A 27425-nucleotide genomic window follows, 5' to 3' on the forward strand; every position below is an offset into this window, starting at 1 on the left:
TGTGTGTGTGTGTGTTTGTGTTTGCTTCTCTGTCCTCTCAAGGCATGAGAGAGGAACTTAGGGAGATCATTTAGAGAGCCTCCTATATGTTCCTGCAGTTCAGGCGCACAGAAGGATGGTGTCAGACTTACACTTGAAAAATTTAAAGGATGAGAGCTTAGAGGAAGTGGCCAATAGCTGTAATTTGGGAAGTTGCTGCCCTTGTAGAGTCTGTCATAACTAAATATTTGTGATGTTTCCCAAGGACCACAACTGGGAGATAATGTAGGGGAAAGTCAGCCTAGGGTTATCTTAGTTCCTGCCCAGGAGGAAGCCTTAGGAGAAGGAGGCCAAAAGTGGACCCAAGATACACTCACTAGGCTTTGGAAGGAATTACAAATGACCAGCTGGAACAGGAATGGGCTCGACAAGCCCGGTGGTGTTGGTGGTAGGGTTTGTAAAATAACCCAATTCATCATCTAGGAGAGACAGAGCCAGATTTAAGCATCTGCCAAATCTAAAGGGAGCCAATAGCAGCCAGCATCGGTATCTACCAAGCCAAAACGTTGCTGACTTCTTTCCTCTTTCTCCCTGCACTCTAGCCTTGGGATTTATAAAACGGAGGACAGGTGCGGGGGGGGGGGGGGGGGGGGGAACAGTAGAAATGCACTAAAAGGAAAGAGAAGTGAATCATACTCCCTTTCCTGAATTCTGGCTTCTCTGACTGCAGGCTTCCCTGGGTGCAGCAAATCTGAGTCAGATGTGTGGAAGAGAAGCATAAACTATAAGTGAAGTTCATAATTTTGATTATTATATGGGAATAGAATTTTAATTACTAAATTGAGACTAAATGATGAAAATGAAATTGTGGCATGAATGATGATAGACTTTTAAAATTAAACCTATGAGTGATTGAAAGAGTTATCAGAACTGCTAGATTTTCAACCAGGGACCAGGGCAGATCTTGCCTCACAGAAGGGCAGTAGGAGACCTAAAAAGTTGCTTTATAATCATATCCCATAGGTTGTGCTTTCTGAAGTACTGCTTACATGTGCAAGAATGAGCATTAATCTCAAAAACAGAAACTATCAAAATCACCACTTTTCAATAATTTGGTTAAAAGTAAAATGCCCACAGAACATAGAAGAATTTTAGTCATTTAAAGTGAGAAAATATTTTTCTTTTTAATTGAGTGGACAGTTTTAAGCTTAAAATGGATACCTCAGGTTATGCACCAATTTATAGACTGGAACTTACCACATACAATATCAGTCCATTGGAAGCAAAGGAGAAGGGGCCCTCTTAGGTTTATATTAACATGATTCACTCTCACCTGAGAGCGATAGGTTTTACTAGAATGCTTTTTTCATTAGGAAACTATAGGAGAAGTGGCATAACTGTAGGAACTCTAAGGATCTGAAGAGGGGCTTGAATAAGGAAAAAACAAAGATGACCCCAAGGATGGCATTTACTTTTTGAGCCCCTTGAAGGTCTGTAACTCCTTTGCTCATTTAGGGCCTGTTTCAAGCTCCTACTTGATCATTTCCATGTGTTGATATCATCAGATGTTGATCTATTTCATCTTAAACTTTGTCAAATGCAAACACACACATTCTTTATGAATAAGGGGAATTTGTTGTAATACAGATTAAGGGACTAGCTTTGCAGCATATAGGACACAGAGTTGGAACTGTGTTGTCTTCACTTTTATGTTTTAAGAACCTAAGAACATAGCAGGCACTCAGTACACGTTAATTGAATAAATGGATGAACAGGCAATAAATAACTTTTAGATACGTGATGAACTCCTGTATTCTATACCAGGTGCTTTTTAAGTTGAAGAGTCTATAATCAAAGTGGCCATACCAAAGAATCAGACTAAATCTGGACTCAGCCAATTGTCCCCTTCTAGAGAGATCCCTAAAACTAATCACTATTTGGGTATTAATGCATCTGGGCAAGACCGCAGAATGTCATAGGCTTTTAGCTTTCTCCAATCCAAATCTGAGAATCTGATGTAGAATAGAAAACTTTAGTCTAGGCACAGTCAGAACACCTAGGTTCTAATTTCAACTTTACTTTTTATTAGTCTTAATGAATGTAAGCACGTTTCTCCAAAAGCTTCTAAGCTTCTAAGTTACTAAACAGTAAAGTACAGATAATAACATTTTACCTGGCTAAGAGTGTGGGGATGAAATGAGATCATGGGAAATGCACTATGCAAATGTTAGATATTGCTGATTTTGCTACCTGGAAGCCTTTAGGCATCTTAGGGTTCACATATAATTCTCTACTGTCTGTTTTGAAGTAATAGCAGGTGTTCCCTTAGACCCTCCTTATCCTGGCTTAATACCTAGTACATTCGTTTCCTGACCATGAGGACGCAATAAAGGTTTATAGATTAACTGGTTTTGATACGAGAACTTCTACTTTCTTATCACCAATTCAGGTTCCCTATTTTTGGTTCTAGCATTTTATTTATCTGTTTGTTTATGTATTTGTTTATTTTGATTGGATATCCTTATCTAAATGCATATTGGTAATAAATCAAAACATCTTGAAGACTCTGAAACCTTTAATTCCTTCTTTTCATAGATACTACTCGTTCCAAAAAGAGTTATGAAATGGATGGGTGTGAGTATCACTTTGTGTCAAAGGAAACTTTTGAAAGCCTCATATATAGTCACAGGTAAAGTAGAGGTCAGAAGCTAATTTTTACCACTGGTTGTTTTACATTCAAACTAGATTCCCTATTCCTATGTATTGTCTAAAACTCCTGGGGATAATTCCTTTTGTTTCTGAAGAGTTAAGCAAGGAAATGTGCACTGTTATACCAGTATACCAACTTATTTGGTTTGGAAAGGGAGATGTAAATTTTAGAGAATTTGAGGAAGTGGATAAATCTTAGATCTCCTTATTTTTTTTCTTCTGCTGAATATCTATTCTTTTTTTTTTTTGTCCTAGCAAAGCCCACATATTTTTATTCAATTCTATTGGAGTTCATTCTCAGGTTACTACTGCTACTATTTTACCTGTAGAGAGAGTTCTTGTTTTCTTTGTCCCACTCTTGCAGGATGCTGGAGCATGGTGAGTACAAAGGCCACCTGTATGGCACTAGTGTGGATGCTGTTCAAGCAGTCCTTGATGAAGGAAAGATCTGTGTCATGGACTTAGAGCCTCAGGTGGGTCCACGGTGGAATGTTTCTCACCTTCCCAATCATGAATCCATGTCATCCATCATCCATTTTGTATACATGCTGTAGTTTATAGTTGAAACATTTTATTCTGTTAGCATTTTAAGAATAAGACCACTTGTCATATCTAAGATTTTATTTGAAGCATCAGTTGCCAACGTCTGGTTTTTAATTGGTGAAGAAGTCTTGCTTCTTAGATACAAAAGCAGAACTGAGTGGGAAGCCATAAAGAAAAGTTAGAATCTTTCTTGCTTTGACCTTGATCACAAAGGCATCAAGGTAACTTCTTGTGGAGGAAGCAAGATGTGGCTTTATAGAAGGAGATGAGGTTTCTGTGTTGTCATATCTGTGCCTTTTTCCCTGAGACATTATGTGGAATGGAGCAGAGGTGGTCAAGTTAAGGTAAGAACATGCAATCTGTAGGCCTAATTTTTATAATCTTTGTATTTTCTTTGTGTGTTCCTTAGTCATTTAAAAATATACTTTGTATGCTGATGAGAATCAGGGGAAGAGAGATTTGTTCTTACTTGGGTCAAAGCTGGGGGTCAGCGTGAAGATGGCAGTAGTAGCCAATGTGATATCAGCAAGAGGGGAGGGAAATGAGGGTGAAACAGCTTATCCATCTTGAGAGTCTTTGTCTTTGTCATATGAGATCATGTGAAGAATCCTCTCAGTAGAAAAGATTCTGTCATATATAAAATCTCACTCAGCTAGTAAGATTTCAATAGGTAGTCATAGCTAGTAAGAGAAAGAGGATTTGAACTTAATTTTGATTCCAGAATGCCACCTCTAAACTATTAAAATGTTTGTTTTTTAGAATTTAGGACATAAGACTATACTCTGGCTAAAAATAATTGCTAATTTCTAGTCTTAGAAATTTTAGAATGTTTATGTTGACTCAAGGAAGTTAGGACTTCTGTTTTTATTATTTATTTATTTATGTTCACTCTTATTCCCATATCAATAGAGATGGGCAGGGACTTCTGTTTTTAAATGTGCATTTTTCTGTGTAGGATATTCAAGTGGCTCGAACGCATGAGCTAAAGCCCTATGTCATATTTATAAAGCCGTCTACCATGAGTTATATGAAACAATCCCGGAAAAATGCCAAGATTATTACCGACTACTTTGTGGACATGAAGTTCAAGGTAAGATCAAGTCAAAAATCACCTTATTGCTTTCAGTGACTTCGAGATTGGGGGCATCCGGGTTGGGCATGGATGAGGACTTCAGATCTCATCATCATTCTCCTCCTTCTTCAACCCCCTCCCCAGATGACCCTCAATAAAAATTACTATATTGTTCCACAGGATCCCTGTTGCAGAATGTAATTTTTGTTCCTAATGAATAATGCCTTTATGATTTATCCCTTTTACTGGACATTACTTACAGATATCAAAATAAAGTTTAATAAATGCTATGAAGGCATCCTTATTTTGGGGGCTCTAGCTTAAAAAGGACTCCTCAAATCACAGTTTGCAAAGCAAACAGAAATTGGGTGTGTACAAGCCTGATATTTGTATTTTAAACAGATTATTTTTACTTGAAAGTTTACTTTAAAGATGCTATAGTGAGTGTATCTCATCTGTAATATGATGTATCTCACAATAAATGCTTATTAATTATGATGGTAATAATAGAGGGGCCAAGCCAGGTGGGTTAATCAGTGAACTCATCCTAGAATAGGTGGGATTTTTCCAGTTATATATATACTTTACATTAAATCTACTTTAAATATGTGGAGTCATAACATTAAAGGTACATAAATCTTAAGTGTACAATGAATTTTTACATGTATATGCACCCAGATAACCACCACCCAGATCAAGATATTACAGCCACCTATTTTGTGTCTGCCTGGGGGGATAAAAAACATCATGTAAAACTTACTATCTTAACCATTTTAAGTGTACAGTTTGGTAGTGTTAAGTCTATTCACATTGTTGTGAAACAGAGCTCCAGAATTGTTTCACCTTGCAAAAACTGAAACTAAAACTATAAATGCTTCACAAATTTGTGTATCATCCTTGCATGGGGCCATACTAATCTCTGTATCATTCCAATTTTAGTATATGTGCTGCCAAAGCAAGCATGAGGTATCTTTATATTATCTTTTATCTCATTATTTTTAGCTTCTTTTTTTTTCAGTGACTATGAAAGTCTCATTTTCCAGTTTGCCTTTGGAAGAGTGGAGTCTAAGGATATATTTTCTGAGTCTTGTGGGCATTTAAAATTGTGTTCTCATTTTTTATGGCAGTCTAAACAAATTAACAAAATTGTTTCTGTATCATATGTACGGTCACCTTGTAAAGGAGTACTGCTGCAAGATTTCAGTGCCTGCATTTGTATTTAAGATTGGTAACATTGGTAACAAGTTGTACTATTTTAATTGTCATAGACAAATAAGAAAATAACAGAAAAGAATTTAATGTATTAGTGCCAAGTGAAGGCCAAATGACCTTCATTGAATGAATGTTTCACAGTAGCAGAAACAGACAATACTACAGGTGAATTAAGTCATCATGAAGCAAAGGATATGCTCAACTCAACAGAAACAGGTCGTATCATTCACATGTTCAAAGTGGCCATTTTGTATCTGCAAAATAATGTTATTATCAGATTAATGTTCATTCAAAATCTGTGTTTAAGTTTTATTTAAACTAGTAAATTTTCTTTGATTTTACGTTGTGTGTGGTTTAAGAGCTTCAAGTGTTTAGATAATAGAATAAAATAATTTAAGTCCACATGGGGAAGTTGAGGAGAGTAATCTATCTACAAACTATTACTAAATTTTACAAAATATTGACCAGACAGTAAGTAAGACTAAAGATTGAAAACTAAGTTCTGTAGTTCAGAAGACCTTTATTTGACCTAATTGTTTTTATAAATACCTTCAAGTTGAATGTGACAATAAATTGTATATTTTTTTCTGTTTGCCTCATAAAGTCTGTGCTATCCATATTTTTCTTTCTTATCCATATTTCTTCTGAAGGATGAAGACCTACAAGAGATGGAGGAGTTGGCCCAGAAAATGGAGACTCAGTTTGGCCAATTTTTTGATCATGTGATCGTCAATGACAACTTGCAAGATGCATGTGCCCAGTTGTTGTCTGTTATACAGAAGGCTCAGGAAGAGCCTCAGTGGGTACCAGCAACATGGATTTCCTCTGGTACTGAGTCTTAATGAGGCCTTCTGGGTAATGCTGGAGTTTTAACACTGTATCCTTGTTACAGAGATCTAGAATAACAGCTGCAATCTAAAACAGCAGTATTTGATTATAATGCATGCAACTTTAAAAGTGTAGCAGTTTATTAATTAATCTTATTTGAAAAAAATTGTATTGTACAGGTATGTAGTTACCTATTTGGCTGTTAGGGAATATCTTTTTCCTTTACCTCATGTGCAGCAGTGGTAACAATATGAATAATGTTAAATCACTGAGTATGAGAACCTTTCATGAATTTCATATGGTCTTTGTAAGAGTCAGATAAAAAGAGTTTTCCTAAATAAAATAAGCAGTATTTAATTTCAGAAACTGTATTTTACTTTATGAAACTTTGTTTTATGAAATTTTTTTTTTTTGCAAGAAGTGCCTACTTTACTAAGCAAGAAAGGTTAATATACCCATTTCACATCTAACATCAAAACCCACAGAAACTACACTGCCCTCATTATTTACAATCAGGCTACAAGGAAATAATTATTTTTATCAGAGCTGTAACAATTACTAATTTTCCTAAAGCCCATATCCACGTGGATGCCTAAATTCGGAACGGGCAATGCACTAGTCCTAGAGACCTGTAAATGAGAAAACCGCAAGATGAGGATGCTATTACTAAGTCTTGTTTCTCTTTCTTCCCCTGGATCTGAGACTTCCAGTCACTCTCCCTGCCCCTGTATCTGTTAACAATCTTTTGCATCATTCTTTCTCCATATCCACACGGTTCATCTATCCTTTCCATCTCTTTTTAAACTATAAAATAGAGTGTGTGATTCAAAATATTTGCAGTTTTTTTTACTTAAAGTGAAAAAGGTTTATTTCTTTAAAAAAACAAAACGCCACCAAACAAAAACACGAAAATTAAGTCGTTTTTTATGATATTTACGTGAGCTCAGATTTGATTTTATGTTGTGGTTCTCTGAGAAAAAGTTTTCCCAAACTTGATTACTCACTTGTCTAAGAAAGGATAAGAAACTGTAGAAAATGTAACAATAGCTTATATTAATCCACACCCACTACCAGGCCCGCACGGAATTCCCAGAGCAACAGATGAGTCTGTCCCTAACCCAGCCGCCTAGGAACGTGGGGCCTCGCCAGGCGCCGCAAGCCCCCGCCTCCCGCAGGGCCCGGAGGCCGCGGCGTCGCGGGGAGCTCGGCTCGGGCGGGCGGCGGTTGCGCCGAGGGAGCCCCGCAAAGAGCATCATGAGGACCGACTCGGGGCCTCGGCTGGAGGAGGGACCCTCGGTGAGCGGTGAGGGGGGCGTCGGTCACAAGAGGTGGCGAGACAGAGGGTGCCCTAAAGCAGCTGTCCTCGGGGCGGGCCGACACCAACGAGCTGGGGCTCACTAGGCAAGAGCCCTGATCGTGAGGTGAGCGGTTGGACTGGGGTCGGGCGAGGCCGGGACCCGAACTCCCGGAGGAGAGGAGCCGAAAGTTTCCGGGACCTGAGTCCACGTTGCCACGACAACGCCTCCGTCCTCCGCTGCCCAGGCCCGGCGGGTTCCGATGCTGCCAGCAAGGCCTCTCCTACAGACTCCTACCGGAGGAGAGGGTTTTTAGCCACCCAGAAAAGAGATCACTGTTTGCCTGCGGAGACTTTTAATCAAGGCCTTCCCTCACGTCCTCCCTCCCCCCAAACAAATCACTGCAACCACTTAGAAAACCATGGGAAAACAGTGATAGCAGCCCTGCGCGCGCTGGGCCTCTGCTACTGGGCACGTCAGCCCCGACTCCAAGGCCCCTTTGTTCCGCAGGGCTAGTCTGGACAGGTCCGGCCAGGTCCTCGCGCGCCCCTCGCCCCAAAGTCCCCCGGGGGCTGTGGCTGGGAGCTGCCTGGGCGGCGCAGCCCGATGACGCGTTGCGCCTGCGCGCCCGGCCGGCCGGGGCGGGGCGGGGTGTGGCGCCCTGCGCCTGGGGCCGGCGAAAGAGAGAATGGGGAAGAGGCAGGTGGTAAGCGGGTCTTACTTACTTTTGAGATGTTAGACTCTTTGCCTTCAGTTGAGCTATCCTACTTTTGAGCGACTTAGGGTTTGGGGCTCTTGATGGGTGAAACGTCATTTTTGCGGGACTTTTGAAATGAGGGGTTATGCGAACTGGGTCCTGTGATAGAACGTGTTTCATGGCATCTTTACAACAATAGCGCTTTCATGTGACTATCTTTCTTTTCCAGTTGTAATTTTGACTACCGAATGGTATTTAGACAGTGTGCCTTGTCCTAATCTTGTAGCATTTTTATTAATCTAGTGTTTGAACTAAAGGGAACAAACTACGAGAATGTCTAAAATTTCGCCCTTTTGAATCAATGCCTTCTGCAAGCAGCATGTGAGATACTTGGAACATTAAATTGACTTGTAGACATTTCTGTTAGTATTTTATTTTGAAAGATTCCAGAATGCTTCTTAACTGTAATGCTCTCTGAACTACAAGCACGACTTTTCTTATTCATATAAAACAGCATTTATAAAGGCTTTCCCGTCTATTCTTTCTGCCCTAAAATCCATTCTTCACGCTGTATTCAAGTGATCTTTTAAAAAAGTATTTTACTATGTGGCTTAAAACCTCCATTGCTTTCCCACTGAATTAAAACAAAATCCAGACTCCTCTTAGTCTACAAGGCCCTAGTTAATCTGGCTTTTGCCTACCTTTCCTTGGTAACTGTGCTGCAGCATTGCTGTCCTTTTACCTGAAACATTCCAAGCCCAATCTCCCCTAAAGGGCTTTGTATTTGCCTGAAATGTTGCCTCCTACATTCCTTAACTAAAGTAGATGCCTCATTCTCCCTCATTCACTATAATATTTATGAGAAACATATACGTATACATTTTATCTTATGTAATACATATAATTGTACATATTATCTCACATATATTTTTAACATTGCCTTCTAATACTTAACCATTAGAATGTAAGTTCCATGTTGCTTTAATCTCTCTGTTTTGTTCATTAGTGTATCCCTAATGCTTAGTACAAGGTCTGGCCTATAGCTAGAAAGAAACATAGGAAGGAAGGAATTTTATATGAAATTGAGAAATGGTAGAACAAATTTAAAATTGCTGACCTGTTTCTCATCAGTACCTCCCAGGTTTCACTGATGAACAGGATTATCAAAAGATTTGAAGATCCTAGTCTCTTCCATTATATTTTTCTGTCATGTCTGAACAACAGGTTTTTAAAGAATGCTTTTCTGATATTTGAGATATATGAAGTAAAGATGCTCTAGGCTTTTACTTACAAGCAATTTTATTCTTTTTTCCCTCACAGCGTCCTCCACGAACCCTTCCACCTGTACCAAGGTAAAAATTATAGTAATTTCATTATTGAGCTTTAAAAATGTGAAATGAATAAAGTAGAAAAATTGACTAGTACCATTGCAAAATTATGATTCAGAAAAAACTTCCTGAAAATCTTAGGAAAAGACTTCCTAAAATTTTAAAGATGAAAAACCTACAGATACAAAGATAACAGTTATAATTAAATAATCATTAATTATAGTTATTTATAAGTATTTTATTTAAAGTTCTATTTAAAAGCTTGAATGTCAACCTAGTAGGATAATAAATCCATTCTGAATGGTTTAGTGTCTTGTTTATCAGAATTCTGATCCTCTTTTGTTTGCTAGAATAGTTTCCTTAGAGTTTAAGCTGACTGTAATCAGTGACAAATAAGAGTTCTTAATCTGTTTAATCTACTTTATTAATAGACAGTAGGGAATATGTATATGTAGGTTCAGAAAATACTGGGGTTATTTTATTAGTGTTATTAAACAGTTTTTTATAATACTTATAAACAATAAGTAGTTTGTAAACTAGCTGATGTGTGAAAGCCAATTTTATTTTAGATTTGTAATTCTTTAAGTCAATTTTTAGTCTGACAATATAATAGAGTTCTAATTGATAGTTTCTTTTTGTTTTCTTTGTCCTGATTAAATTTGGTTGGTGTCATGTGAAGTCCTATTCAAGGTGAGTTAGTTTACTGTTAATGTAAAATTTTCCGAAAATAGTATTTGGTGTTCAAAAATTAGTTTGATTCCTTAGTTTGTTTCTCTTAAAATTGAATCTGAATGCTATAATTTGTAATTCTACAGTATCTTTTTTTATCATAGTACTCTCCCTTGACTGCCATTTTTAAATTATGGTTGATGTACAACACTAGATGACCTTACCATTATAAAAGCACTTCATCTCTAAATAGAGTCACCCAGAATATAACTGTTGGCTAGTTTATAGCTCTGTAGTAGGGACTGCACCTGCCTATCTCTCATTTAGTCAGTATAGGCAAGGTTATGCTACACTGATAACCCCCAAATCTCAGTCACTTAATAACCTTACACAGGGTTATTTTTAATTAGTGCAAAGTCCACTGTGGCAACATCCAGGGCAATTGCCTTCTACTACCTCTTTACTAATGATGTAGTAACTCAGACCACTTCTACCCATAGTTCTGCCATAGCAAGGGAAGAAAAAGTTAGAGGGTTGCTCACTGGCTTATTCAATGTTTTGGCCCCCAGATGACTCATCATTTCTGCTCACAGCCTATTGGCCAGTAACCAGTCATAAGCCACACCTAAGTGCAAGGGGCCTGGGAAGTATAGGGGATCAGATGAATATTTGTTGAGCCCACTTTCTGTGTCACAGTTTTTTTTTCTTTTTTTAAAGACAGGGTCTTGCCCTGTCACACAGGCTGGAGTGTAGTGGCGTCATCATAGCTCACTGCAGCCTCACTTTCCTGGGCTCAGGCAATCCTCCTGCCTCAGCCTCCCAAGTAGCTGTGACTACAGGCAGCTGTGGCACCACCATGCCCAGCTAATTTTTAAAAATTTTTTTAGAGATGGGGTCTCACTGTGTTGCATAGGCTGGTCTCCAACTCCTGGCCTCAAGCGATCTTCCTGCCTTGGCCTCCCAAAGTGCTAGGATTATAGGCATGGGCCACTGCGCCCGGCCTCTATGTCACAGTTTCTAACATTACTGACCAGCAGTGCACTACCGGTGACACACTATGGGCTCTCTTTGACCTTATCAATTTTTTGCCTTCTCCCCTGCTGTACAGAAGTTGGCTAGACCCAGGGAAGAGAGGGAAAGTTTTTCCCTACTAGAAGTTCTCTTCTGACTCTTCTCTGCATTGCATTTTAGGCAGCCCTTTCTGTTGATGTTTTTTCTGTTTTATAGATGACATTCCATTTAATCGTCCTAAGAAAAAGAAGCCCAGGACAAAAAACACACTAGGTAAGAAGTTATTCTCTGTTGTGTGGGATCACAAGTTTTCCCAGGACCTCAGGCATGATAAACCTCACAGATCAGGGAGAGGCAAGGCCCCTCCAGCTTCACATCACTGCTTTGTTGAGGAGAGTTAAGGCCAGTTGAAGCAGTGGGCAGCCTGAGGAGGATCTAGAAGCATTCATAGAATAAAAGGTTGCTCCACCTAGCTCTTACTTCCACAATATTCTTGAACCCGTTGAGGTCTTTTATCCCATAAGTTGTTTTAAGCTATGATTGGTTACAGACCCTTGAACAAGTTACTGGATTTAGAGACACAGAGTCCTTAAATCCCCCATATCAGTCAGAAAATACCTACATTAGAGCATGAGTCTGAAGGCAAGGCCACATCATCATTGAAGTACTAAAACTCCAATGATGACAGATACTATGAACTTCTTTTGGTCCTAGTTATTGACTAATAATCCTGAGTGTTGCATCAGTAACTCAAACTCAATGCATCCAGAATCCATCATCACCTTCAACAGTAAATCAATTTTTACTTCTCATGATTTTCTATTAATAGAGCCTGCCATTTTCCCAGCACTCAGGCTTGAAACCTCAAAGTTACCTTTAACTGATCCTTTATAACTTCACACTTTACTTGTGACCTCATACAATCCTAAAAGGTTTCTGTGGTTGGTGCTAGTATTTTTTTGTTTTTACATAAAAGGAATCATATTCTACATGTACTCTGTATTCCTTAATACACAGAGTTATGTGTTCTTAAACAGTGACTTCATAATATTAACATGATGAGAATGTACCATAATCACTGATCTGTTGTTCATTTGGGTTATTTCAAACTTTTTACTCTAAATAATATTACAGTTCTTCTGCATAAAAAAGTGGGTGGTAAGGAAGAAGTATTTCTGTATAACAGATTGCTAGCAGTGGAATTACTAAGTAAAGGACACGTGCATATGGATATGATAGATTCTGCTAAATTGTCTTCAAGGAAGCTTTAGTTATTTTCTCACAACCAGTGGAGTTTCAGAGTGTCACATTCTCTAAATCCTTAACATCAGACAATATCAATCTTTTAATTTTTTTTGTTCATTTACTAAGCAAAAAGTAGCTTATTTTAGTTCACATTTCTGTAAATACTAGTGAGGTTAAGCATTTTTTCATTTGTTTATTAATATATTTCTATTTTGGCTGGGCGCGGTGGCTCACACCTGTAATCCTAGCACTCTGGGAGGCCGAGGCGGGTGGATCGCTCGAGGTCAGGAGTTTGACACCAGCCCGGGCAAGAGCGAGACCCCATCTCTACTAAAAATAGAAAGAAATTATCTGGCCAACTAAAAATATATATATAAAAAAAAAATTAGCTGGGCATGGTGGCACATGCCTGTAGTCCCAGCTACTCGGGAGGCTGAGGCAGTAGGATCGCTTAAACCCAGGAGTTTGAGGTTGCTGTGAGCTAGGCTGACCGCACGGCACTCACTGTAGCCTGGGCAACAAAGCAAGACTCTATCTCAAAAAAGAAAAAAAAAAAAAAAAAAATATATATATATATATATATATATATTTCGATTTCTATTTTTTTGTGAAAAAGACAGGTAAAATTCAAATCTGCCAAAATGTGTTGAAATTCTTTAATGCAATTTCATAAGGGAAGAGGTTGAAATGAATGACTAAATGAGGAGATTTATAACTCCAATTATCCATGATGACTTTGTCATGCATTAATTTATTAATGAAGGACTAAACTATATAAAGACTGATAATTTTTAAGGAAGTAGACAAGTAAGAGAGTTCTCTATGGTTTCAGTTTTTACTGTTTTCACATTTTTGAAAGTTCTAGATGTTCTGAGGCAATTTCTCCTCCTCCCACCTTTTGCTTTTCTTTCTAGCTCCCCCCATTTTTTTCCTCAACCTTTCTTATTCCCTCATTTATTTCTTTTCAATTTAAAGCCCAGAGTTATAGGTGAGGAGGGAAGAAATCAAGATTTGCGGCACAATTAGTTCTGAAAGAGAAGGAGTTACTATACAGGAAACATTCTAGTTACCTTTTCCCCCATCTTTTTAAGATTCAGTCTCTGCTCAAGTTATCCCATTGTTTTCTACTCTGTTTTTCTGTAGCTAGTGCTTCTTTGGAAGGCCTTGCTCAGACTGCTGTTCTTAGGCCATCTGAGGGTAGTGAGCCCCCAACTGGAGAACTCGAAGAGCATCTAGAGGCTCCTGTTCAAAGGAGACAGAAGAAGACAAGGCTACCTCTTGGTACGTGAAGAGACCAAGGTTAGGTTGTGATAGCAGTTGTGATTTTGGGGATATGATAAAAACTTGTCTGCTCCAATTTTTTCCCATGCATATCCCATGGATGGTTTCTTGCTTAAAATGTATACCACTAGAGTAACTCCAGTGGCTTAAGTCAAGAATATTTTACAGGACTCTTTTGATCATATGTGTATAGATTATGAGAGCAGGGGTACAAATTCAGGACTAAATCAGAAAGTTCAGATCTCAGTGCATATAAAAATTTAGTAAATGATGAAACGGACATTTTAGATTAAATGGGGAAAGGATAGATTCTGTATTAACAATAATATAATGAAACGATAGCCAACATTTATTGAGTCTTTCTATGTCCCAGGCATTGTTCACAGGTAAACAAAACACTATGCTATCTTTTTGGCCTATAAAATTGACAGTTTTTTTCAAATTATAAAATCCATTATTGCTGGGAAATGGGTACATTCATGCACTGCTGATAGGGGCATAAATTATACAGCCTGTCCAGATTTCTAGGAATAGAAGTAACTTTAATAACTATAGTATTAAAGGGTGTTAATGGCAACATTATTTATAAGAGTAGCATTTAGTAATAACCCAAATATCTAACAATGTGATACTGGGGAGCCAGTATTTCCAGGTAGGTAGAGTTGCTCGTGGGTTAGAAGGCTCCATTGACACATTTAAACTTAATACCTACCCCGGGTGCAGAAAAGAGTTAACATAGCAGGCCTGAGATTGTTATCCTTAGAAAGGCCTGCTTACAAGTTTGGCACTTGACTGGTGTCTGGACACTTGACGGCAAGCAGCTCCCTGTACTGTTATAAAACTTTCCCTAAGTTATAAAGTGGCAATATGATTTTTGCTGGACACCTGCTTCCCTTCTGGGAATCTGGAATTTTGGTATGTGTTAGCCCTATGTGACTCTAGCCCCCAGTGAAAACCTTGGGCTCTGCATTTCTAATGAGCTTCCCTGGTAGAACATATGTCATATGTTGTCCCAACTCATTGCTGAAGGACTAGTGCATCCTCTCTGACTCCACTGATAGAGGACTCTTGGAAGCTTGTACCTGGTTTCCTTTGGATTTTGTTCCACATGCTTTTGCTGATTTTGCTTTATATCCATTTGCTATAGTAAACTGTAACTGTGAACGTAATGATTTCCGAGTCCTGTGAGCCCTTCTAGCAAATCACTGAACCTGGTGGTAATCCTGGGGATCTCTAACACACCCTGGGTGTTGGATTACTTAATTTTTTTTCTTATTGTTTGGCATTGTAATTTCACATTTTATGTTGAAAGTTTAGAGGTGTACAATTTTTAAAGTTTGTGAGATAGTGAAAAAAATTTTTCCCAGTTAAAATTCTTCTTTTAAAAATTTTTTTCCTTCATATCAATAGAGATGGGCACCAGTTAAAATTCTTAAAGTTCTCTTGTCTTGCAAAAGTCTGGTACATTACTTTTTATGTTTTAGTCATTTGAAAACTTAATTTGTTTTATTTTCAGAATTGGAGACTTCTTTCACCCAAAAGAAGACGTCTAGTCCATCTTTATTACGAAATGAAAATGGTGTTGATGTGGAGCCAGGTGAGGAGGCAGTTATTCAAAAACCTCGAAGAAAGACAAAGTAAGAGTTTATTTATCCTTCTAAATATTCTCCAGGGTTACTCTGATACTTTATTTGAAACTCCCAAACTGTAGTTTTTCATTAAGTTTTATTGAATACTCTATACTATATATATATATATATATAGTATAGCTATACTATACTATAGATAGCTTTATATCTCTAGGATAAGTAGTTTTACAAAATATTAGGTTAACTACTCTAATGATAAATTTGAAAAGAATGAACCACTGAAAAAATAAAAAAGTTAATATTGTACTTAAATAAAAAATCTTAGCTGTGTCTAAAAAAAGAACACAAATAGAAGATTTTATATAAGTAGCAAATAAATTAGATATTAAGGATATTAAAAATTAAAGATAATAAAATAGACTATTATTTGTTTTCTCATGTTAATATGTTCACATTATTATTTCAGCAATAGGTAAAACTATTTTAGCATGGGAAATTAAGATAAAATGAATGACATACTTTAAAGAAATATAATGAAAGTTGTATAACACTATTGTTTGTATTTGAAAGTGACCCTACAAATAGTGTCTATATAAAATAATATAATTTTAAGTTTGTAAAGAACCTTACAGATCTAGTTTAGTCACTTCATTTTCCAGATGAGAAAACTGAGACTCACAGAAATATAGGCAACTTGCTGCACATACCTGTTAATAACAGATTCATTTGAGTAAAAACCAAATTTCTTGACTATATTCAGGACTCTTTCCATTGTATTTATAGGTAGTTCCTTATGTGGGCCTGTAAAAATTCAGTAATCATCCATTTCTCTTATACATTCCCTTATTATAGGAAAACTAAGCCAGCAGAATTACAGTATGCCAATGAGCTAGGAATAGAAGATGAAGACATAATTACTGATGAGCAAACTACTCCAGAACAACAGTCTATATTCACTGCACCCACCGGCACCAGCCATCCTGTAGGCAAAGTATTTGTGGAAAAAAGCCGTAAGTATTGGAACATGAGCTCTTTAAAAATTGCACAAGGATATCCTTTGACCTGGTAATTATATTTCTAGAAATCTGATTTAAGGAAATAAGCGCAAATATGGACAAACATTTATACACAAAGCTAATCACCACACTATTTTTCATGAGAGTGAGAAACTGGAAACAACCTAAATGTAAAATAGGAGGTGAATGATTTCAGTAAATTTTGGTGTATCTAATAAAATATTCTGTACCATTAAGAATAACTTTTAGGGGCAATTTTTCATTTCATGGAAAGATTCTAATGAAAAATAAGCATACACACAGGGTTTGATCACAACTACAGAAGAATGCATAGGACAAAAGACTTGAAGGAAGTGGTCTAAATATTCATGCTGGTTGTTTCTGGGTTATGGGATTATGGGTATTTTTTTAAAATCTTCCACCCCCACCTGTTTGTTTGTTTCTTTCTTTCTTTTTTTTTTTTTTTTTCTTGAGACAGAGTCTCACTCTGTCACCCAGGCTCAAGTGCAGTGGTGTCAGCCTAGCTCACAGCAACCTCAAACTCCTGGGCTCAAGCAATCCTCCTGCCTCAGCCTCCGGAGTAGCTGGGACTACAGGCGCGTTCCACCACATCTGGCTAATTTTTTCTATTTTTAGTAGAGATGGGGTCTCGCTCTTGGCTCAGGCTGGTCTCGAACTCCTCAGCTCAAGTGATCCTCCCACCACAGCCTCCCAGAGTGCTAGGATTATAGGCATGAGCCACCGCACTTGGCCTCCATCTGTTTCTTTAAACTATGTTGTAGTTTACCAGTTTTCTGCAATTGGTAGTGGTTGTGTTGGTGGGGGAGGTAATGATATAAATTATATAAGTAACAATAAATGAGAGAAAATTCATGATGGTACTACTGTATTAAATAAGAAATACAATATTAGAGCTGTGTATTCTTTTGGAAAATAATTCTGATATTGTATAACATGTATTGGTTATAAGACTGGGTTTGCAATGTATTTTAGCTCAGGCTGCTATAACAAAATACCATAGACTGGGTAGCATAAACAACAGACATTTATTTTTCATAGTTCCTGAAGGTGGGAAGTCCAAGACTAGGTACTGACAGATTTGCTTCTTGTTGAAGGCCCCTTCCTGCCTTGCAAATGGCTGCCTGCTCATTGTGTCCTTGCATGACAGAGAATTCTGATGTCTCTTCCTCTTTTTAAAAGGATGCTAATCTCATCATGGGAGCCTCACCCTCATGACCTCATTTAAACCTAATTACCTGCCAATGATCCCACCTACAAATACCATCACATTGGGGGTTAGGGCTTCAATATACGAATCTTGGGGGGACACAGTCAGTCCATAACACAGTTTTTAAGAAAAACCTACCCAAAGCATGATCATGATCATATACTACTCCCATAGATTTGCTATGGGTATGCTGCCTAAACTACTCTCATCTGAAACATAAAGGTTAGTCCTTAAAATTTACAATTTTGATTTTGTGTAAATTGTTTTTGAACTCTGATTTCATAAGATCCCATCTAAGGGATCTTGGAGTTCTTGGCCAAGGAGAAACCTGTGGCTGGAGAGGCTAACTCACCCAGTTTCTTACAGTTGGTTAGTGTAGAAGTAGTACTTAAACCGAGGTGTCATTACTTCTAGTCAAGTGCTTTTACTGGTATACCATGTGGCCATTTAATTTACTCCAGTCTATTTTTAAGCAATATCACTCAATCCTCATTTTTATTCTTGCTTCCCTTAGCATAGAAACTTCCCTACTAGAGTGACCATAAAAGGTACCAGTGGTTCTGCTGTCTGCCCAGAAGTTGTCTTTTCTTAGGGAAAATTAACTGTCACACCCTTGCCTTCATCCTCCAAAACACCTGAGAGCTGGGTTTCCTGAAGGTAATTAAAATGGAACCTTTCCTGCTTTCCAAGGTCCACTTGTGTATTACTACATTATACAAGAAGGAGCCTGCTCATCAGCAGGATAGAGCCCTGCTCATGCACTACTGCAGTGCTGACACTTGAACTGATAGTTTTCATAGGAATCTTCTAAAGAGAAATTTATGAAATAGCCCATTTCTTTTCTGTCATCTCAGAAAGCCATGCTACACACCCTGACATCTTTTACTAAGGAAGTTAAAGTAGTTTTCAAGTATTGACTTACCCCAATAGTATAGGCATTTAAGCGTTAATACTTCTGGAGTCTCTAAAGTAAGATTTTGTAGAGGATGTCATATTAAAGGTTTCTAGACTTTATTCTGAGTTGAAAGTTCATTATTATATTTCATTAAATATAATTGATTTCTAAAATTGTTACTTAACATTCATTTCGGGTTGAGAAGAAAGTACAGTGCCATTGCTAATTTTTCCTATAGATGAAAAAAATAGCATGTTTAAGGCAACCAAAAGAAAAGAGCCCTCTGAAATAGGTACTGAGTCAAGGAGAATTTTTAGATAGAAAAACAGGAAAATTTCAGTCTTAGTCTGAGGTTTCTTGAGTGTGGAATAATGAAAAAAGGTTCTCTTTTCTAGTTATTAGTAATTGTGTTAATATGTTCTTAGGGCGATTCCAAGCTGCTGATCGTTCAGAGTTGATAAAGACCACAGAAAACACAGATATGTCAATGGAGATGAACCCCTCCTGGACCACCAGAGACGTGGCACTTTCAGTGCACCGGGCCTTCAGGTGACTGCTGTTGTTGGACTTTTCTTAAAACAAATGTTACATGGGTTCCATAATTAAAAAAAAAGTCTTGGCTGTTCAATACTGCTAACAAAACTGACAACTTAAAATGGTAGGTAGGTATATTTTTTAAACATTCCATTGGAATTAAGTGATCTGTCTATTAATATAAGTAAAAAGGAAAAGCTTATTTTTACTTTTCATGAAATATTGAATTTTATTCTTACATGTGAAGAGATTTAAAAAATACTTTAGCTTTTTACTTCAGTAATTGATGTATAATAATTAAACCTTTTTCCATTCAGGATGATTGGTCTCTTTTCTCATGGATTCTTGGCTGGCTGTGCTGTGTGGAATATTGTTGTGATATATGTTTTAGCAGGAGATCAGCTATCTAACCTCTCAAACCTTCTGCAACAATACAAGACCCTAGCATATCCATTCCAGAGTCTTCTCTACTTGCTTTTGTCTCTAAGTACAATTTCAGCTTTTGACAGGTAATACTGTTGTGATTGCAGATCCTTCTAACAAAGTGTTGAGCCAAATGTGTCACTGGCTGTGACAGTTTTCAAAATAGATTTGTAGATATTAATATTACTTTGACATTTTTAAAGCCAGTCTGTTTCTGTTCTTTTTTGGGGGGATGGAACTACCATGAACAAAATATCAACAAAAGTCTTAACCCATTCCAGCATCAACTCATAAGTCCAAAATTTCATCCAAATATAATCAACTGAAAAAGCCCCAAATATCATCTTCAAAATCAATTAAATCAGGTATAGGTAAGACTCGGGGCATTGTATTAGTTTTCTAGGGCCGCTGTAACAAAGTACCACACACTGGCTGGCATAAAACAACAGAGATTTATTCTTTCACAGTTCTGGAGCCTAGTAGCCTGAAATCAAGATGTGGCCAAGGTTGGTTTCTTTTTGGAGGTCTCTGAGGGAAAGTGTGTTCCATGCCCCTCCATATCTTTTTGGGAACATAATTCAGCCCATTCAAACACCTAGTTATAGCTCAAGGATACGGGTAATAGAAAGAGGTAGAACCTAATGAAATTTTGCAGATCAAGTTTAATTTGTTTCTTCAGGATGTCTTAACTCTGTAGCAGTGTTGCCTAAATTAGTCTTCTAGTTAGATGTTTTATGTGGCTTTTGTGAATAAGATATTTTTCATTTGTAGTAAGTATAACCTGTAGCTATTTAAAGCCTAGTAATAAATAGTGTATGTGGTAGCATTAGAATAGAGAAGGAAAAAACTATGGTCGGGAAAGTAAAGTTTTGATAAAAAGTTCACAATTGTACTGTGACAAGACACTTTTGTGTTTTCTAGGATTGACTTTGCTAAAACATCAGTAGCAATCCGAAATTTTTTTGCCCTGGATCCAACAGCTTTAGCATCTTTCTGTGAGTAAATACTTTAATTTGATAACTATGTAATACTTGAGTTATACTGTAATTTTGAACAGGAAAAATATAATTTTATTTTTGAAAGAGTTTTATATTATTGCTCTTTTTAAACATTGCATATAGATGAATTTATAATTAAAACATGGTAGGCATAATTTTAGTAGAATTATTTTTCAGTAGAGGTTCATTAAATAAGTTTTAAAAGTTTCATTTGTTGCTTTATATTACTTAATTTTTAGCTTTTATATATTCTACTTGACATTAAACAGATTGAGCTGGAATGGCCTTTTAGTAACAAACATTTTTATATCTTTCTGATAATTTTGGTAATTTGATAATTTTATTCTAAGTTATGAGAATATTAATAAAACTGGTTTTAGGACTTTGAGTAAGTCATTTAATTTTTTAAAAGACCTTGTAGGTTCTTGTCAGTTCTAATGATGAAATAGTGAGCATCTCAAAAGGTCCCTCTGCACCTGTGTTCTCAAAAAATGATATAAGGATATTAAGCCTATTGAAATTGGTCAAATGAATTTTTTTATATCATCATTCACCAAAGTAACAGATTATTTTTGACCTTAAAGTAATCTATAAATTCAAAACAAACTAGGTTGTTAAAAATTACTAGTAATTTCATTTGTCTTTTTCTCAGTGTACTTTACTGCTCTTATACTATCTCTGAGTCAGCAAATGACAAGTGACAGAATCCACCTTTACACACCTTCTTCTGTTAATGGTAGCCTCTGGTAAGAATTCATGATGACATTAGCAATTGTTAATGGTAGCAGCAACAATGGGAGTGATGGTACTTTTCTTATTCTTCCTCTCTTTTTCATGTTTTCATCTATAAATAATAATGAAGGCCCTGTTTTTGTTTCTAAAACTATGGCAAGAAAGTACCTATTCTTTTGGTTGACAGATAACTATAGTTATATGTATCTGCATTTTTCATGAAATGTCTTCTTTTTAAAAATCTGTTTTAGTTTTTCAAGTTATGGCTCTAAAATAAGTCATCACACAGTGGACTGGGGGAACTTTGCATCCTTACCTCCCATCAGGGAGCCTATACGCCAAAGCAGTGATGGGAGCATGTAGTGGGGACAGATTTGGAAAACCAAGCAATGCTACAAAGAGCAGACTAGGGAGAGCCAGCATCTGCAGATGGGTGGCCAGCCATGAAGCTGACAGAACTGCTGAGATTCCAGTTCATAAAACTCAGCGGGGCAGTCTTTTTTGAGAGAGTGGCTAGGGGTAAAGAGAGAAAGGAAAGATACTTCATAGATGAGTAATGTCATGGTAGTTGGAAGGGAAACTTTTAGAAAATTTTCTTGGGAATGATAACTTTCCATTTATATTAATGTACAGAGCAGATCTGTTTAGAGTTCCAGTAACCATTGAGCCCTTGATTTCATGATATGTATGGTGTATTTTATGGGGAAATTATATTTTTTTCATGCCTTATTTGTTATTTGTGTAGGAGAGGACTGCTGTTTTTTATTAAAGTTGATAAAATATGTACATTTGCATATATGAACCAAAAATGAAGACATTTCTAATGAGCATTTCTACATCTTTAGGGCAGCAGGAATTGAGGAACAGATTCTTCAGCCGTGGATTGTGGTGAATCTGGTCGTGACTCTTCTGGTTGGATTGTCTTGGCTTTTTTTGTCTTATAGACCAGGCATGGATCTTAGTGAAGGTATTGAAGAAAAAATAGTATAAAAATATCCTGAAATCTTTTATAATGATTTTACAAATCTTCTTTTAATATGGATAGCACATGATATTCCAATAACAAATACATATTTAAATTAATATGATATAAGAAGAATAGAAAGGCTGGGTACGGTGGCTCATGCCTGTAATCCTAGCACTCTGGAAGGCCGAGGCAGGAGGATTGCTTGAGACCAGGAGTGCAAGACCTGCCTGAGCAAGAGCAAGACCTGTCTTTATAAAAAATAGAAAACTTAGTTGAGTGTGGTGGCCCATGCCTATAGTCCCAGCTACACAGGAGGCTGAGGCAGGAGGATCGCTTGAGCCCAAGAGTTGGAGGTTACAGTGAGCTATGATGACGCCACTGCACTCTAGCCCAGGTGACAGAGCGAGACCTTGTCTCAACAACAACAACAAAAACCACAAAACAACAACAAAAAAAAAACAGAAAACAAAAAGAAGAATGGAAATGAAGTGTGTAATGAGAAGCCGGAGGAGTACCTAGGAGAGCTGGAGTCTGGAAGTACTTAATGCGGGCTTCTGTGGTCCTTGTGCATAATTGGGGAATATTTCTTCTCTTGGAACCCTTCAAGTAATTTATGGAAAGTCTTTGCTCTTCACTTTTCTAAGTCTCCTTCTGATGAAAGCATCTCTTCAATTGAAATACATCGTACTTCATCTATGTAGCCTCTCAGACACATATTCAAGTGAATTATTCTTACCTCTTCCTCTGCTTGGCACAAATCCTTAACCCTTCATTGTTTAACAAAGTGTTTAGTAATTTTACCTTTAACGTGCTCAGTGTGCAGTGAGATTCACTAATCTCTAGTCCTTAGACCCCTTTTGGAACACCTGAAAAAGAGGAATCATATCAGCAAACTGCTAATCCTTTAGCACTGCTTTAGGAACCGCTCAGTATTTGTATTATAAATTACATTTCCTTGACAGTTGTTCCACAATTTCATTCTTGAATTTTTTTTTTAACCACTATACAAATGAGGATCTTGAATGTCTTTTATGGATATTTTCTGGACTTTGGTTATTATAATATTTTTGATCAACTAATTATAACCAATCTATCTCAGAAGTCTTAGAATGGAGACTCTTCCCAACATTTCCACATATAAAAACTATGACAGGCCGGGCAAGGTGGCTCACGCCTGTAATCCTAGTACTCTGGAAGGCCGAGGCAGGTGGATCGTTTGAGCTCAGGAATTTGAGACCAGCCTGAGCAAGAGCGAGACCCCATCTCTACTAAAAATAGAAAGAAATTATATGGACAACTAAAAATATACAGAAAAAATTAGCCGGGCATGATGGCACATGCCTGTAGTCCCAGCCACTCGGGAGGCTGAGGCAGGAGGATTGCTTGAGCCCAGGAGTTTGAGGTTGCTGTGAGCTAGGCTGACACCATGGCACTCTAGCCTGGGCAACAGAGTGAGACTCGGTCTCAAAAAAAAATTAAAAACTATGACAAAGAATATAATTTTCTTGTATATTTCCCTTCATGAGTGTACCATTTTGCATTGTAATTCTCTTGTTGTTCCACTGAATATTGTGTTGTTTTATTCCTTTTGATATATTTAAAGTATTTAGGCCGGGCGCAGTGGCTCACGCCTGTAATCCCAGCACTATGGGAGGCCGAGGCAGGTGGATCGCTCGAGGTCAGGAGTTCGAGACCAGGCTGAGCGAGACCCTGTCTCTACTAAAAATAGAAATAAATTATCTGGACAACTAAAAATATATATAGAAAAAGTTAGCCGGGCATGGTGGCACATGCCTGTAGTCCCAGCTACTCGGGAGGCTGAGGCAGTAGGATTGCTTAAGCCCAGGAGTTTGAGGTTGCTGTGAGCTAGATTGACGCCATGGCACTCACTCTAGTCCGGGCAACAAAGTGAGACTCTGTCTCAAAAAAAAAAAAAAAAAAAAATCTTCTTAGGCTTTATGTATTTTACTTTTTTTCTTTCACTTGGTATAGTTTTTGATTATTCAAAGAATTTTCATCTAATTCTTAGGGGACTTTATTTTACTAGATTCTTAAGGTTTTCTTTTTCTATATTTATTGGCATTTTAATAAATTACATATCTATGCTAAGTAATAGTTTAAATGTAGAAATGTCAACTAATGACATTCTGTACTATGGTTGAGATGAAAGCTACATTCAGGTGGGTTGTGCAGTATTCAGTGTAAATCACACAGTGTGTTACTTAGTAAATATACCCAGAATCCTGCTCTCTTTTCAGGCCATGGGAGTCACATAACATGTGGATTAAAAAAGTAAATATAAAATGGGGATGATAATACCTAGCTTATTGGATCGCTTTGGTGATTAAATGGAGTAACACATTTAAAATATCCTGGCATACACCTGTTTTTAGTCCCAAGTCCTTCCTCTGTATTTGTCCTCTACATTTTTAAATTATCTGATCACTGTAGAATTAGACCTTTTAGCTGCTTAATGATCCTGGATTCTCTAAGTAACTCAAATTTCCTGGTAAGATTTTCTTATATTGTCTCCATTATATACGTTTTATTTTTTCCGGGGTTCATAATGCATTTAAAACTTGAACATTTTAAAATATAAAACTTGTGCATTTGTTATTAATTCACCTTGTAAATCATATTTCACTATCAAGAATTCTTACTTGTACTTGAGGGCCTTCTACTACCATATATTATGTCAGTATCTCAAAAGACTGTTTATTAGTAAGCTATAAAACTCTTTTTGGAGCACTAGGAAACCTTTTTAAGTACATGTTCATTTTCTTCTCCAGAGTTAATGTTCTCTTCTGATGTGGAAGAATATCCTGATAAAGATAAAGCAATCAAAGCCTCTTCATAATGCCAACTCACCTTCAGAGGAATAATGACCCAGTATTTTTCCCATTTTTGTTTTTAAATATATTTTTATAAGATGTGTATATGTATATTTATAATAGATTTTTTGATTATATAATACTGAAACATTTCTCAAGATTATGTAAAATGTTAAAATTGTATCTATTTATACCCGAACATTAATTTCTATAGCATTACCATCTTAATGACAAAGGAGATAATGATTTAGAAACCAGCAGGTAAAAGTGTTTATTTCCTTTTTTCTCAAATTAGTTGTATTTATACTCATTATCTTGAAAAGCACTAATTCAGAAAAAGCCATAACTTTAGTGTTACAAAATATTTATCAGGTTTCAACATAAATTTAGAGAATAAGGTAGAAGGGAAAAAAGGCCTTCATTATTTATTTTTGATGTCTCCTTACTGAATAAATTGAAATATGAAATTTGTCTTTTCGGAAACTGTCTTAGTGTATTGTGTATCATGCAGCAATTATATGTAATTTAGCTTTAAAGATGCTTTAGGCTGGGTGCTGTGGCTCACGCCTGTAATCCTAGCCCTCTGGGAGGCCGAAGCAGGTGGATCGCTTGAGGTCAGGAGTTCGAGACCAGCCTGAGCAAGAGCGAGACCCCGTCTCTACTAAAAATAGAAATAAATTATCTGGACAACTAAAATATATATAGAAAAAATTAGCCGGGCATGGTGGCGCATGCCTGTCCAGCTACTCGGGAGGCTGAGGCAGTAGGATCGCTTAAGCCCAGGAGTTTGAGGTTGCTGTGAGCTAGGCTGATGCCACGGCACTCACTCTAGCCCGGGCAACAAAGTGAGACTCTGTCTCAAAAAAAAAAAAAAAAAAAAAGATGCTTTATATCATGGCTAATAAAAAGGAAATATATCTGTTTGTTTGAAAAGGTTTTTTTTTTTTGTTTTTTTTTTGAGACAGAGTCTGACTCTGTTGCCCAGGCTAGAGTGCCATGGCGTCAGCCTAGCTTACAGCAACCTCAAACTCCTGGGCTTAAGCAATCCTTCTGCCTCAGCCTCCCCAGTAGCTGGGACTACAGGCATGCGCGACCATGCCCAGCTAATTTTTTGTATATATATTTTTAGATGGCCAGATAATTTCTTTCTATTTTTAGTAGAGAGAGGTCTCGCTCTTGCTCAGGCTGGTCTGGAACTCCTGACCTCGAGCGATCCACCTGCCTCGGCCTCCCAGAGTGCTAGGATTACAGGCATGAGCCACCGTGCCTGGCCTGTTTGAAAAGTTTTATAACCTGAAAAGTTACTTCTCTTTAAAATGTATACCAGTGGTTCCCATATCTGGTTGCACATCAGAATCATATAGGGCAGTGGTCTCCAAACTTTTTGGCACCAGGGACTCGTTTCATGGAAGACAATTTTTCCACGGACAGGAGGTGAGAGGTGGTTTTGGGATGCATTATATATCAAGTGCATTATATTTATTGTACAGTCAGACCTCTCTGCTAATGATAATCTGTATTTGCAACTGCTCCCCAGCTTCACCTCAGATCATCAGGCATTAGATTCTCATAAGGAGTACACAACCTAGATCCTTCACATGCACAGTTTATAGTAGGGTTCATGCTCCTGTAAGAATCTAATGCTGCTGCTGATCTGACAGGAGGCAGAGCTTATGATGATGATGTGAGTGATGGGGAATGGTGGTAAACACAGGTGAAACTTACCTCACTTGCCCCATGCTCACCTCCTGCTGTACGCCCACTTCCTAACAGGCCATGGACTGGTACTGGGGGTTGGGGACTGCAGATGTAGGGAGCTTTAAGAAACATATATAGCACAAGAGAAGCTGAGCAGGCCCAGAGCTCAGGGGAGTAAAGGAGAGGCTGGTGAGCTTGTTGGGCTAACACTCCCAATTGACCTCTGCAGTACCCTTTGCTCTTTTTTTTTTTTTTTTTTTTTTTTTTTTTTTTTTTTTTAGCAACAGGAAATACCAGAAGAAATTTGCCATCCCTATTCTCAAGCTCTTTGTAAGAGAGATCTTTGGCATTCCAGGAAATCCCACTCTTGAGATGGGTCTTGCACTGGAGAAGATCTCTTCAGAGATATATCCAGTTAGGTTTCTCAGTTGGTATCTGTGAGACCTTGGAGCTCAAAAGACAATGGTAAGACTTGCTATGGGAAAAAGTGTCTCAAAGGCTGTTGAGCACATCAGTAAAACTGCCCTGATAGCAAATAAATGAATGTTGTGGAATAGAAAGGATTGACAAATCGATGGTAGGGATAGATGGGCCTGAGAATAGGTCTAAATTTGGTGTGAGCACCATACTAGGAATATGTTTTGC

The 27425-nt window shown here is 37.5% G+C and overlaps 2 protein-coding genes and 1 pseudogene across 3 annotated transcripts in view; 2 read left to right on the top strand and 1 right to left on the bottom strand.

The window, feature by feature from the left end:
• The window catches only part of MPP4 (MAGUK p55 scaffold protein 4), a 43974-nt gene extending 37271 nt beyond the window's left edge, over nt 1–6703 (top strand). Inside the window, exons 19-22 of the mRNA XM_045559726.1 lie at nt 2575–2668; nt 3053–3161; nt 4187–4321; nt 6166–6703. Coding sequence (XP_045415682.1) covers nt 2575–2668; nt 3053–3161; nt 4187–4321; nt 6166–6357 — 530 coding nt within the window. The 3' untranslated portion in view covers nt 6358–6703. The remainder of the gene's footprint in view (nt 1–2574; nt 2669–3052; nt 3162–4186; nt 4322–6165) is intronic.
• Nucleotides 5164–5262, bottom strand: LOC123644214 (annotated as a pseudogene).
• A 1582-nt stretch (nt 6704–8285) lies between the features above and the next one.
• Nucleotides 8286–25560, top strand: TMEM237 (transmembrane protein 237). 2 transcript variants are annotated; one of them, XM_045559732.1, is made up of 13 exons: nt 8286–8344; nt 9656–9687; nt 10343–10353; nt 11560–11616; nt 13732–13869; nt 15386–15506; nt 16311–16468; nt 19023–19146; nt 19449–19640; nt 20476–20549; nt 21205–21298; nt 22130–22251; nt 25041–25560. In XM_045559732.1, the coding sequence occupies exons 1-13, from the start codon at nt 8327–8329 to the stop codon at nt 25106–25108; spliced, it is 1209 nt and encodes a 402-aa protein (XP_045415688.1). In that variant the 5' UTR covers nt 8286–8326; the 3' UTR covers nt 25109–25560. The 2 variants fall into 2 exon arrangements, with proteins under 2 accessions (XP_045415688.1, XP_045415689.1); XM_045559733.1 differs by lacking the exons at nt 21205–21298; nt 25041–25560 and having other exon boundaries at nt 22130–22245.
• Nucleotides 25561–27425: the final 1865 nt, after the last annotated feature.

Source organism: Lemur catta, chromosome 8 (genome assembly GCF_020740605.2).
Source record: "Lemur catta isolate mLemCat1 chromosome 8, mLemCat1.pri, whole genome shotgun sequence".
NCBI lineage: Eukaryota > Metazoa > Chordata > Mammalia > Primates > Lemuridae > Lemur > Lemur catta.